This window comes from Rhopalosiphum maidis, chromosome 4, assembly GCF_003676215.2.
Source record: "Rhopalosiphum maidis isolate BTI-1 chromosome 4, ASM367621v3, whole genome shotgun sequence".
Classification (NCBI taxonomy): domain Eukaryota; kingdom Metazoa; phylum Arthropoda; class Insecta; order Hemiptera; family Aphididae; genus Rhopalosiphum; species Rhopalosiphum maidis.
The window spans coordinates 32,255,662-32,270,266 of NC_040880.1; the positions used below are offsets into that span (position 1 = coordinate 32,255,662).

At 25.1% G+C, this 14,605-nt stretch overlaps 2 protein-coding genes across 2 annotated transcripts; both read right to left on the bottom strand.

Annotated features, from left to right (window-relative positions):
* Nucleotides 1-5,005: 5,005 nt before the first annotated feature.
* On the bottom strand, nucleotides 5,006-9,083 carry LOC113558040 (fatty acyl-CoA reductase wat-like). The gene is given in 9 exon segments (XM_026963568.1): nucleotides 5,006-5,129; nucleotides 5,194-5,451; nucleotides 5,754-6,014; nucleotides 6,542-6,723; nucleotides 6,726-6,733; nucleotides 7,121-7,230; nucleotides 7,300-7,430; nucleotides 7,807-8,055; nucleotides 8,850-9,083. Coding segments are annotated over 9 exon segments (1,467 nt in total). The 5' UTR covers nucleotides 9,039-9,083; the 3' UTR covers nucleotides 5,006-5,050.
* A 431-nt stretch (nucleotides 9,084-9,514) lies between these two features.
* On the bottom strand, nucleotides 9,515-12,453 carry LOC113548756 (fatty acyl-CoA reductase 1-like). The gene is given in 6 exon segments (XM_026949804.1): nucleotides 9,515-9,725; nucleotides 10,253-10,442; nucleotides 10,649-10,758; nucleotides 10,825-10,952; nucleotides 11,348-11,596; nucleotides 12,265-12,453. Coding segments are annotated over 6 exon segments (1,077 nt in total).
* Nucleotides 12,454-14,605: the final 2,152 nt, after the last annotated feature.

Sequence of the window (14,605 nt, forward strand, 5' to 3'; positions counted from 1 at the left end):
AACACTCACAACTGTTTACTCGCAATCAGTTCACCTTATGTGAAGACAATTTTTTAGAATCGGCAATTATACCAGATAATGAAATTGGTATTCGACAAGCAGTATCGCAACTGTCTTTGACTGGTGGACAAGGACTAATAAGGTGTGGTTGTTTGAAAAAATGTATAACAAACAGATGTAAATGCCGATCCAAATATTTGTCGTGCAACTCGAGATGTCACAGTAGCCAAGCCTGTACAAATAAATAATTTAATAACACAATTAATTTAATTATAATAAAAAATAATATACTAGTAATAAATGTACCTAGTACATTTAGTATGTCAATTTTTGCAATAGTACTTAATAATAATAATAATAAAATAATATACTAACTAATATATTAATCATTGATGTAGTAGCCACTTTGGGACACTAAAATTATCAAAAAATAAATAAAAAACATAGACATATTTAAGTGCATATTTGACATATTCATAGGCGCAACTAGGGGGGTGCTTGTGGTGCTGAAGCACCCCCAGCCTTTAAGTTAGCACCCCCAGATCAAAAACACCAAAAATGGAAAAATCATATGAAAAAAGTTTTCATTGTTTTACGTAAGGTTTTTTTTTTATTTGGCGTTTTTAGTGGAAAAAAAATTAATTGCTTAAAATGATTAAAGTTATATAATATGGTTTTATCAAAATATTAGGTATGTAACATCGACAATTATATCGTTGCAGTCATAAACTATATAATAAATTCTTCAGTCAGCACTCAGCAGTAATTTTGATATCATTTAAAAATATGAAGGTTTTAGATAACAGATAAGTGATAAGACTATAAACCCAGTAGTTTATTTATAGAATATTGTCACTTAGTAGTTTATTCGATCAGCCGCCAAATGTTATTGTTCGATTGAATATTGATGCAGCCATACAGGCAGTTGGCATATTTTATTTATCAAAAATAAATTAATATTAAATTGTTGTAAATGGTTATAAAGGATCAAAACGTAAAAGAGCTCAACCGGTTCATTTAAATGAATTCCATTTGGAAACAATAACAGGTGCTAAACAAGATGATCAAATTAATGCTTCAGATTCGGTAGAATTGTATTGGAGACGAACAGATTACATTCCTAAAATTGACACTAGTATCAATAACATAAAATACAGATTTTCCGAAGAAAGTCTTGAAATGGCCAATTCAATTGATTGTTTTATAGAAATGGACTATGAAAAGAGTCAATACTTCATAAATCATTATAAAGTGTGTTATATGCAAATGGTTTTTATATGTAATTTATCATAATAATATATTATTTAATTTTAATTTAAGGTTGTTATGAATATCAATTTAAATTCGCTGAAATAGGAAATGCTTGTCTTAAAGAACTGCTTACCTTCCAATTATAATCATGATATTATGAAAGATATTTGTAAGGATCCCACATTTCCAAACGTGTATAAAATGTTACAAATGGCTCTTACAATTCCGATGAGTTCTGCTACATCTGAGAGAAGTTTTTCATCAATGCGTTGTCTTAAAAACTGGCTAAGGGCAATTATGGAGCAACAGCGTTTTACAGATTTAGCAATATTAAATATTGAAAGTGATGTTGTTAATACAATTACTTCATCAGAAATATTGGAAAAGTATTCCACTAATAAGAGAAAAATAGTATTAGTATGAAATAATATATTATGTATAATAATTAATATTAAAAAAAATGTAAATAAAAAATAAAAATATTATTATTTAAAAAATAATGTTTATTTATCTGTTTATACTAGGTCATTATTTGATAAATGAATCACCTAAATATTAATATAGATAATATTTAAATATATTTAAAAATATTTAATATTTATTTTTGCAAATATAGATACATAATACATATAAAAATTCGGACAAATAAACAATATGCAACACTCCCTATAAGCATAGTTTGTATTGGGAGAGTAGAGCTTAGTTTATAAGTTAGGTATACATGTTATTATGTCATGTAAGTTAAAAACAAAAAAAAAATATTAGTGACAGAATTACAAATAAGTAATAAAAAATAAAAAATTTAAACAACTATAAATATTTATTCAAATATTACTAAAATCTATTTTATATAAGAAAAATTTAAATTCCTTAGAACTTTTAAAGTTAAATAAATTAATATTCAATTTTTTACATAAATTTGATCCTACCATTAGTGTACATTGCGAACTAAAAGTAGTATTACTACTTGAAACAATATTTATATTGCATTTATATCTAGTATTATAATTATGTTTCACATTTGTCAATAAATATCTATGTTTGTATACTAGAAATAATACATTAATAAAAAATATTTTATCGACATATTGTACACCCAATTCATTAAAAATAAGCTTAGTACTAGAGGACTTTGGTTTGCTCAGTAAAAATTTAATAATACTATTAATTGTGACTTTTAGTTTCTCAAAGTGCGTATTATAAGCACAACCCCAAAACATTATTCCATAACTGAAAATAGATTGCACCAAATTAATATAAATAATTCTTTTCATCCTTATATTGAAGTAACTTTTAACATCTTTTAAAAAATGGAAAAATTTATGTAAATTGGAAATTAAATTATTTATATGACACGTCCATTTCAATTTGTAGTCTAATGTGATACCCAGATACTTATATTCTACTTTTCCCAAAATTTTACATTTACAATCTATATTATCCCGAAAGTTAAAGTTACAACCAAAAAGATGTAGTTTTAGCTGAAAGTTATGAATTAAAGAGTGCTCTTTGATTTGAAAAATCATATATTTAGATTTAGATACATTAAGCAGCAACATATAATTATCTAACCATACTTTAATATAATATAATAGTAAATTTGCTTTTTTATATAAATCGTTATAATTATCACTATGCAGTTATATGACGGTATCATCAGCATAATAAAAAACTTAAAATTAATTGTCTAAAATTTAGACTCTAAATATTAAAAAATATCGTTGAGTATAATATAACGTAATAATACATGTAATGGCGAAAAATTTCGATTTACTGACAATCATTTTTTGATCTGCATCATCTACAGCAAAATAATCTCGAGAAAAAAACATAATTGTAAGTTAGTCCTCCAATTTAGACAGAATCAGAAATTATTCACGGATAATTTGAAGTTTTCAATAATTTGGATAACTCCCAAATCTACAAAAATCAAATATTGCATTTTCTTGAAATTATATTATCCATAAATAATTTGATGACGTTAAAACCTGTTTTTTTTTTTTTTTTTTTTTTAATAGAAAACTGTGCGATCCATCGATCGAATATAATACATTTTTTTAATACATTATCACACAATTATAAGAATGCTTGTCTAACATACAAATAAAACGACATTTTGTAATTCATAAATATCAATTCCAGCTGTAATACCTATCATGGAAATTAATAATTATTTTTAGAAAATATATAGATCTTGAAATATTTTTAAAGTGCTAAAGCAATCATTTAGCAATTTCTACTCTCTAATCCAATTATATAATCAAATCGCTGAGCAATTATTCTTAATCACCAAATGTAATGCATTAAATGTAGTTAGTTAACTAGAGAAGTTTAAAAGTCGACATTACATCGTTTGATATCTGATATTTTGCGGTAAGTCAAAGAGTTTCGATCTTCAAAATTATGATAAACGAAATGTAAAACTAGTAAATTATTGAAGGATACGTGAACCTAATGAGAACTTTATTAGTGAAGAAACAGGTTTGTTTTTGCCACAATAACAAACTTTTGACTATCTGTACAAAAGAAACGTAAAATCGATATCATGACACAAAAAAGTTAACTACCTTGCAGACTGACTGTATTACAACTACAGCTAAATAGGTTAATAATAAATTCATACCAATCATCCAGATGACATTGAAATATATCGCGGAACTAACAGGCAAACGAAGTATAAAGATTAATAATAAAAAAGTATTAAGTTGTATGCCTTAAGTTGTGTAAATTTGTGTTTTTTCCGTATTTAAATGGCCTTAAAATTCGATGTACCTACATTAAGTTATACACTGTTTATGTCTACACAATACTGAAATATAATGTCACTATTTTTTTTAATTTATGATCATTCTTGAATTACTGTTTCCGATTGTTTTTGGAAGCAATTTTAGTTTGCCCAACCAGTTCACTTAAATTAACATTAACCCATCATAAATAGGCGGATCTTCTTTTACACCAAAATCATATATTTTCCTTTACCGCCATATGGTAATACAACTAAAAAAAAATTATTATGGTAGTAAAATGTTTTATTCTATGACGCATTACGAAGCTCAGCATAAACAAGGGAAAATAAAACATACTTATTAATCTGTTTAATTCGGTTCCACCACTTTGATTTTTCTAAAATGTTCATACCGATGTTTAATATGTAACTTATATGAATTTAAACGAAACTTTCATTACTTTTACCTATTTGGTTTTACTGTTATCACAGAAAAACTGTGATGGAATAAGGATGATGTGATATCAGCTCCACCTATGATTAAAAATGGTTAGGTTTCATTTTAGCACTTTATTTGTAGGACAACTTTCGTTTCACAAAATATATCCATTAAAATGAAATTGTATATGATTATGAAAAACAATAAATAAATTAATGGGAACAATTTTAAATGAACCAACTGACAGAATAAAGAAACTGTTAAATACAAAAAATACGATCAATTTTTTTTTTAATAAATAAAATTTTACTATAACTATGAGAATTTACATTTTTGTATAAAAACAAATATGATATAATAATCTTGTTTTCCCTCGTCCTATTAAAATATTAAAATCTATAAATAATAAATATTTTTTATTTTTATGTATTTAAAATAATTTATAAATGACAAATATAAATATATATCTATTATTTTTGTTGTAATTATAAATAATGGTATGTGATATGTAAATAATAAATATTAGATGACAATGATGCAATACTATTATAAATTATAATATAAATAATAATAATTGTTAATAGTTGTAAATACAAGGAAGTACTTTAAGCGCATTTTTCTTTTATTTAATTGGATCATAATATTAATATCCAACATACTTTGAATACGATGTGAATAATAAAGAAAATGCACAACTGATGACACCAATATAATCTGAAAACAATAAAAACATAGTAAATGTCACAATCTAATATTCGTTATTTAAAATCTTATATACTTTTGATTTTTTTTTAACGCTATAGTCATGTTACTTAAGTCTTCGTGTAAAATGTGTTTTCTAATCCCGTAAAAAGTACACTTTATATAAGATTTCCAATCAAATTCTTCGAAACCAAACCAAAATGTTTCACGATCCTCTTGACTCAATGACGACCATAATTCTCGAACATTACTGTTGTCGAATTTCCATTCACTTGTAGTAAACACTTTAAGCAAATCAGTCATATTTTCTAATTTTTTATACATTTTCAGCATTCTGAATCAACATATTATAAAATTATAATTAATTTACTATATTTATTAAAATGTTTGATTATCCGGTATAGTTTACTGCAATATTGTAAAGTAAAATAAAGATGATATTAATGGTTTCTTATAAATCTGACCTGAATGTAATTGTTTAAACTATAAATTTAAAACAAATGTTCATTTAAAAACCACGATAGTGTTAAAGATAGAAAAAAAACCTTACAACACATTTATGTTTATTTAATGAAAATCCTAATTTTATTAGATATTTAGATGTACCTTATATTATTAGTTACATTACCTACTTACTTTGGATTTTTACCACGAATATGGAATAATAAATCTACGAACGCAGCAGGTATCCGGTGTAGTAAAAATCTTAAAATATCAACGAACCATCGATTGGTAGAAAATATACAAAATATATACCACATTGATCCCAACGGAGGCGCCTGATGGTAAGTTTCAAATGTATACTGTATGATCTTATCCCAATGTATTGGGCTGTCAACACTAGACACGTAATTATAAATTTTTGGTTCCTTGTTCTTTTCGTAACTATAGTTATGTCTATCATCAAAATAAATAAAATACAAATGATTAAATAGCAAATAAAATATTATACATCCAGGGATGTATTGGCAAATAATGTCTTGAGTATACGCCATATTTTTTGAAAAGTAGGTATCTCAAAAAAATTTTTCTTACTTCGCTGGACACAGTCAATATCTAGCAAAAATTTAAATTATATTATAAATAAAACATACCTACTGTTGATAATATAAATAGTACTATCAGTAACAGCCGTAAATATTATATTATATTCGATTATACCACTGTCTTGGATTATACGAGTATGCCGTATACGACCTGATATATAAGTAATATACAGCCCATATTATTTTTAATTTTATAAAATAAGCAATTAATAAAATAATATACCCTTTTCCATTTGTCACCGTTCACCGTATACTCAACATTTATCAATCGTATAACTATAAAATGAATATTTTTTCACGTATTTCTTTATAAATATTGTTATAAGTATACGCTCAATACACCCCTGTATATATCAAGTAACATGTATTTAGTTATACCTGTTCACTGTACTCCACATTACACTGATTAGTGCATTTGCAGTGTAATCGACTGGGACAATATCAGTTCTTTTATCTGTGGATAATTGAAATGTTCTTAAAAATCCGACAATTAGGGGAGCAATAATACTAGACGGTCCATTAATATTATCTAACCAACCTGGTTCTGGTTCACATTTTGTGCGCATCCAACTACAACATTGTTATTATTTAATATTTTTTGATTAGAAATTTCGAACAATATACTATTTAAATGTTAAAAAAATGAGACAAAATTAAACTCTGTTTTTAGATTCTACATAGTTATACATATCACATATAACTAGGGGCGTATTTAGAAATGTTTTAAGAGCGTGAGGGCATAAACAATAAGTTCAAATTTGTATAGAGTTGTAAATCATCTCATACAATAAAATAAGTAAAAAATACAGCAAATGGGGAGGAGGCACGGGCCCCATAGGCTCCTCCTTTAAATACGCCCCTGCATATTACAACCAAAACAATTTTATTTTAAATTTTTTTCCCTATGATAATATATTTGTAAATTATGTATATATATATTTATATTATATTCCTTACTAATCGAAGGACGAAATATTGAAATCGGAAATTGATTTTCATTTGTTAAAATTACATTTTCTGAAAGTGCTTTAGTGAATGTGTAGGTATTAGGCCAATCAACTGAAAAACTATTTTTTCGCAAAATAGAAAAATTAAAAACAAAAAAAAAATTTTATTAAAAAAATAAATATATTTACATTTTCTGTGTGTTTTCACCTCGTTTAATTAAATCTTTTAATTCATTAGCTGATATTGAAACGGGATAGAATTGTTCTTTAATTTCACTTCTTGGACAGTGTGAATAAGCAGTTGATACATGCACAAAACCCTAAAAATATATTAAGTTATTAATTATTTTTTTGAAAAATTCTTACAATTACTAGGTAGTAGGTATACGATATTTTATGATTATTCTCATTACACAACAAAAACCTTCGTGTATAATTAAAATTTGTTTGTTAAACATTTTCTAATATACTTAATACAATTTTAATATTCTCTATAATTTTCCTAATTCTTATCTTAATTTTAATTAGTTGAAATTTAATACATCTTAAATTACTCAAAAGGAAAGTTGTTATAAAATGAATGTCCAATGTTGAATAATCACATTGAATTAAGTGTTATAAAAATTATAAAAATTTAAAAAAGAAAAACATAGTAAAGACATTTGATAAATATTAATTATTTATGTATTCAAATACCTTGAGATTAGTCATTTTTGTTGCTAATTCTAATATATTTTCTGTTCCTTGAATATTTATTTTTGTTGCTATCTGAAGAGTTTCATTGAATCTGACAGTAGCAGCACAATGAAAGACAAAATTCACATTTTTTATCAACCAATCACGATCGCCTGTTGAAAATCCTAATGAAGGTTCTTCTAAATTTCCATCAATTATTTTTATCTTGGTTATGAAGTCAGGTTTTTCAAAACGAAGGCGATCAAATGTCTAAAAGTTATAGTAAAACTAATTAATTAAATATAAGATCAATGAATGTATTTATTTTACAATAATGTAGTATTTCTAATATTTTTATTTTTATGCATGTAATTTGGGATAGTTAAAATGTTTTCATTTTCAATCTAGTGTATGTGTTGAAATAATATTATTTATACGTGGAATAATTATTTTAATATTTTGATTAAGTTTAAACTATTTTTAGATATTTTACATTTTCTAAATGTTTTTTTTTTTTATAAATGTTGATTGATATTTTTCACTTAGTCAAATTTATTACATTGAATATATACATGTTTTATTTATCGATTAAAAAATATGGAAAATATATTATTACAATATTTCTTAAATTTTTTAAGTTAGAAATTTAAAGAAATTCTGAACATTATTTGGTACCTAATTAGGTTATAAATGTAAAAATGTTCTTTTATATCTAATATTTGAAAATTCAATAAAATATTAATCATATTTAAAATGATTATACTATTATTCTATATTTTTTTGGTGTAATTTGTACAAAAATGAAAAATAATAATGATACCGTGGTCTTGAAATTTTCAAATTTTTTTTTTATTATAATAAAATAGTATTATAGTGCTATTTATGAATAATATGACACTTAAATGAAGAATAATATATTTATTTATTTTGTTATTATTGTTATTATTATTTTTCAAAATAAAATATATGTTATACATTATTTTCTGTCAATAGGTAATGTTTATCTAATTTGTTTATCTAATTTATCATACATGTTAAACTTTTAAGTATAAAAATAGACTTACAGCTTGTTTAAAGATATCCGCAACTCTTTGACTGGCAGCTAATCCTTTCTTACCCCTGACGAGAACCGCAATGGTTTTCACATCACAAGATCTTAACAATTTTTCCAAGAGTATTTTTCCTAGAAACCCCGTACTACCAGTGATGAAAACCACTCCTTCCCTAAACGTATCGGCTATACTCATTTTCATCTTTTTACTCAGATATTACACCAATATTTTCACTGCAGGTGTGCAAATGAATGTATCTAGTTATATACTAATAAATTAAACGAGTTGTTTTCGTATTATTTAGTATTTCTGACCTTCCTTTCTAGGATTTCTAGAGTGGGGTGATGAATTAATTACTTTTATAATGATGTGTGTGTTTTTATTTATATGTCTATCATCGCTTTTTAGGGCAATATATGCTTTAGTTTTCAACCTTGGAGGTGAATTCTGGTACTAAATGGGATCTAAATAGTACTGGGGGGGGGGGGGGGTCTTAAAAATTGTCAGTACTTTTCTTAATAATCAGGAAAACATAAAAAAATTAAGAACAAACGGGAATTTTCACACTCCAGCAATTTCGACAAAATCGATATTATATTTTGTAATTCAAAAACCAATAACCGTAGAAACTTGATATTTTCAACAAGTGTTTAAAATAAAATCGTTTTAAGATACACTCAATAACACCTACTGCAGTACAAGGGTGGTTTCCTACTTTCCACCTTTAAAAATATACAAAATATATACCACATTGATCCCAACGGAGGTGCCTGATGGTAAGTTTCAAATGTATACTGTATGATCTTATCCCAATGTATTGGGCTGTCAACACTAGACACGTAATTATACATTTTTGGTTCCTTGTTCTTTTCATAACTATAGTTATGTCTATCATCAAAATAAATAAAATACAAATGATTAAATAGCAAATAAAATATTATACATCCAGGGATGTATTGGCAAATAATGTCTTGAATATACGCCATATTTTTGAAAAGTAGGTATCTCAAAAAAAATTTTCTTACTTCGCTTGTCACAGTCAATATCTAGCAAAAATTTAAATTATATTATAAATAAAACATACCTACTGTTGTATAATATAAATAGTACTATCAGTAACAGCCGTAAATATTATATTATATTCGATTATACCACTGTCTTGGATTATACGAGTATGCCGTATACGACCTGATATATAAGTAATATACAACCCATATTATTTTTAATTTTATAAAATAAACAATTAATAAAATAATATACCCTTTTCCATTTGTCACCGTTCACCGTATACTCAACATTTATCAATCGTATAACTATAAAATGAATATTTTTTCACGTATTTCTTTATAAATATTGTTATAAGTATACGCTCAATACACCCCTGTACATATCAAGTAACATGTATTTAGTTATACCTGTTCACTGTACTCCACATTACACTGATAAGTGCATTTGCAGTGTAATCGACTGGGACAATATCAGTTCTTTTATCCGTGGATAATTGTAATGTTCTTAAAAATCCGACAATTAGGGGAGCAATAATACTAGACGGTCCATTAATATTATCTAACCAACCTGGTTCTGGTTCACATTTTGTGCATCCAACTACAACATTGTTGTTATTTTATATTTTTGATTAGAAATTTCGAACAATATAATATGTAAATATGCAACAAATGAGACAAACTTAAACACTGTTTTTGGATTCTACATGTTTATACATATTACATATCAAAACAATTTTTTTAAATTTTTTTTCCCTATTATGCTATATTTGCAAATAATATATATATTTAAATTGAAATCCTTTCTAATTGAAGGACGGAATATTGAAATCGGCAATTGATTTTCATTTGATGAAATTACATTTTCTGTAAGTGCTTTAGTGAAAGTGTGTGTATTAGGCCAATCAACTGAAAACCTATTTTTCACAGAATATGAAAATTAAAAACTAAAATAAATTCTATGAAAAAATATATATACTTACTTCTGTGTGTTTTCATATCGTTTAATTGAATCTTTTAATTCTTTAGCTAATATCGAAACGGGATAGAATTGTTCTTTAATTTCACTTCTTGTACAGTGTGAATGAGCAGTTGATACATGCACAAAACCCTAAAAATATATTAAGTTATTAATTAGTTTTTTGAAAAATTCTTACAATTACTAGGTAGTAGGTATACGATATTTTATGATTATTCTCATTACACAACAAAAACCTTCGTGTGTAATTAAAATTTGTTTGTTAAACATTTTCTAATATACTTAATACAATTTTAATATTCTCTATAATTTTCCTAATTCTTATCTTAATAAGAAGAAATTAATTAATTAATCTTAATTCGTTGAAATTTTATATATCTTAAATTTCTCAAAAGGAAAGTTGTTATAAAATGAATGTTCAATGTCAAATAATCACAATGAATAAAATGTTATAAAAATTATTAAATTTAAAAAAAAACCATAGTCAAAACATTTAATAATTATTAATTATTTATGTATTCAAATACCTTGAGATTATTCATTTTTGTTGCTAGTTCTAATATATTTTCTGTTCCTTGGATGTTTATTTTTGTCGCTATTTAAAGAGTTTCATTGAATCTGACAGTAGCAGCACAATGAAAGACAAAATTCACATTTTTTATCAACCAATCACGATTGTCTGTTGAAAATCCTAATGAAGGTTCTTCTAAATGTCTATCAATTTTTTTTATCTTAGTCACAAAGTCTGGTTTTTCAAATCGAAAACGGTCAAATATCTTAAAAGACACAATACTAATTATTTGAAAAAATAATCTTATCAATTCAATCTTTTTAAAAATTACATTGTTCTAAAAAGTATATTGATTAAAATAAAATGTTTGTATAGAATTATTCACTGTCGAGTTATAATAATTTGATAAACTTACATTTAGATTTTTTTTGATATTATAAGACATATTAAAAACCACAACTTAAAGTATAAGATTTACCGAGTTAAAAATTCTAGAGTCATTAAACAGGTATTCGGATAGTTAGTTAAAAGTGACAATTTATAATAATCAAAGATAATAATTTAAAATTATTAAATTTCTGTGTTTACATTTTGTCTCAATCTTCGGGTACCCTTTATAAATATATTTATATATATATATATATTTATTTAATTTTTGGCCTTATACTCGAGTAATACAATTTAAACAAATATTGTATATAAAACAAGTAAATAAAATGTGGCCAGTTGCCGACCACAAAACTAATTGTTTCTTTATCTTCCTGACAAATTATTTTGATGAATTATTTTTAACTAAATTTTTTAGATTCAAAAAAAATAATTATTAATAATTAAAATTACAAAATGGGTTAATCATTAATAGGTAATGTTTATTTAATTTGTTTATCAAATTTATCATACATGTTAAACTTTTAAGTACAAAAATAGACTTACAGCTTGTTTATAGATATTCGCAGCTCTTTGATTGGCATCTAATCCTTTCTTACCCCTGATGAGAACCGCAATGGTTTTCACATCACAAGATCTTAACAATTTTTCCAAGAGTATTTTTTCTAGAAACCCCGTACTACCAGTGATGAAAACCACTCCTTCCCTAAACGTATCGGCTATACTCATTTTCATCTTTTTACTCAGATATTACACCAATATTTTCACTGCGAATACGCATATGAATGTACCTAGTTATATACTAATAAATTAGACGAGTTCTTTCCGTACTATTTAATATTGCTGGCCTTCCTTTTTTAAATCCTTTGATAGAAGGGTAATGAAAACGCATCGGAGACGAAAGTCTCGTCCGACAACCTCGTATTATTATAATTGAATAGATGTTAATGTTAAATGGATGCCAGTAGTGTCATTTGGGGGGGAGCAACTTGGACATTTACTACAGTTCAAAATTTACATGAACCTTTAGTCGGCACATTTAAATATTAAAATCAATAATATTTTTTTTAATATTTTGATTAAGTTTAAGCTATTTTTAGATATTTTACATTTTCTAAGTGTTTTGTTTTATAAACATTGATTTTTTTCACTTGGTAAAATTGAATACACAGTTTTTTTTATCAATTAATAAATATGGAAAATTATCACAATATTTCTTATAAACTTTTAAGTTAGAAATTTAAATAAATTCTGAACATTATTTGATAATTAGATAATAAATGTGAAAAACGTTCTTGTATATCTAATATTTGAACATTTAATAAAAAATTAATTATAACTTTTTCTCTTCGATGATAAAAAAACAAGTTTACAGGAATTATTACAACATCCTCATCGATAGTCACTTATTAAAAAACTCTTTCACTACAATATTTTTTTGATGTATTTTTCTATATAAAAAAATAATAAAAATGATAATGTGGTCTTGACATTTTCAAGATTTTTTTTATTGGTATTATTAATGGTTAATTTGACACTTGAACGAAGGATAATACATTTATTTATTTTGTTATTATTGTTATTATTATTTATCAAAATAAAATATATGTTTTAAATTATTTTCTGTCAAGTTATGTACATTTTGATAGATTCAAATTTTATTACATTTGATTTTATGTCATTATATTATTATATAACATCATAAAAATACAAGAATTAAATTTAATTGGGTTAGTTACAACAAAATTATAAATATAATATACTGTATGATAGAATAGGAATCTGAAAAATTAGTAAAAATTAATAAAATTTTGAAACAATAATTTAAAAACTGTCCTCATGTCTTCCAATTAGTAGCAGGTATACTTTGAGCGTAAATCGCTGAAGTCATGTTATTTCGACTTAACTGCTATTTTCTAAAGTATTATAACGATATACAATTACAGAAAAATGTTTTTAATGTCTTAATTTCATTTTAATGAATAAAAACTTTATTTGAAATTAAGTTCATAAAAATATTTTATTATTGATGAAAATTACTTTGACAAAAAGTATTATTAATGAATTTATTATTGACAAATAATTTTTTTATTTACTTTCCTAGATTCAATTAAATAATAATTAATAATATAAATTACCAAATAAATTAGTTATTAATAGGTAATGTTTATTTAAATTATTTATCAAATTGATCAATGTATCTATATATATTCAACTTTTAAGTATAAAAATAGACTTACAGCTTGTTTATAAATATCCGCAATTCAATGACTTGCAGTTAATCCTTTCTTACTTCTAACGAAAACCGCAATGGTTTTCACATCACGGGATATTAACAATTTTTCCATGAGTATTTATCCTAGAAATCCTGTACTACCAGTGACGAAAACCACTCCGTCCCTAAACATGTCGGTTATACTTATTTCCATATTTTTTTTTCATTAAGTTAAATACAACAAGAATAGATATTAGACACACTGCAGACGCAGGTCAGAATTTAAATGAGTTTTAAGTTAATATACGAATCGGTATCTTTCGTGTTAGCAATTTTTGCTGACTATTCAACTATTTATTTTACATTGTACAATGAAGTTACTAATTTTTGAATATCATTCAATATCCGTTCAAAAGTCACACCTGATTTTATTTTACCAGCGAGTTTATCTCTTTCTTCTTTTGACAGATGTAAAAATTTCATATTTAATACATGGCCAACATGGGTTTTTTTGAATTCTACTGTTATGTACCCGTCAATATTAGCTATTATCATTCCAGCAGGACAAATCTTATCAGTTTTGTGACTTTATGACCATTTCATTCTCTTCCCTGTGTCTGTTGTTCGAGAAGATCCTGATCTGTGACAAACAAAAGTTTTTGTTTCCAACTA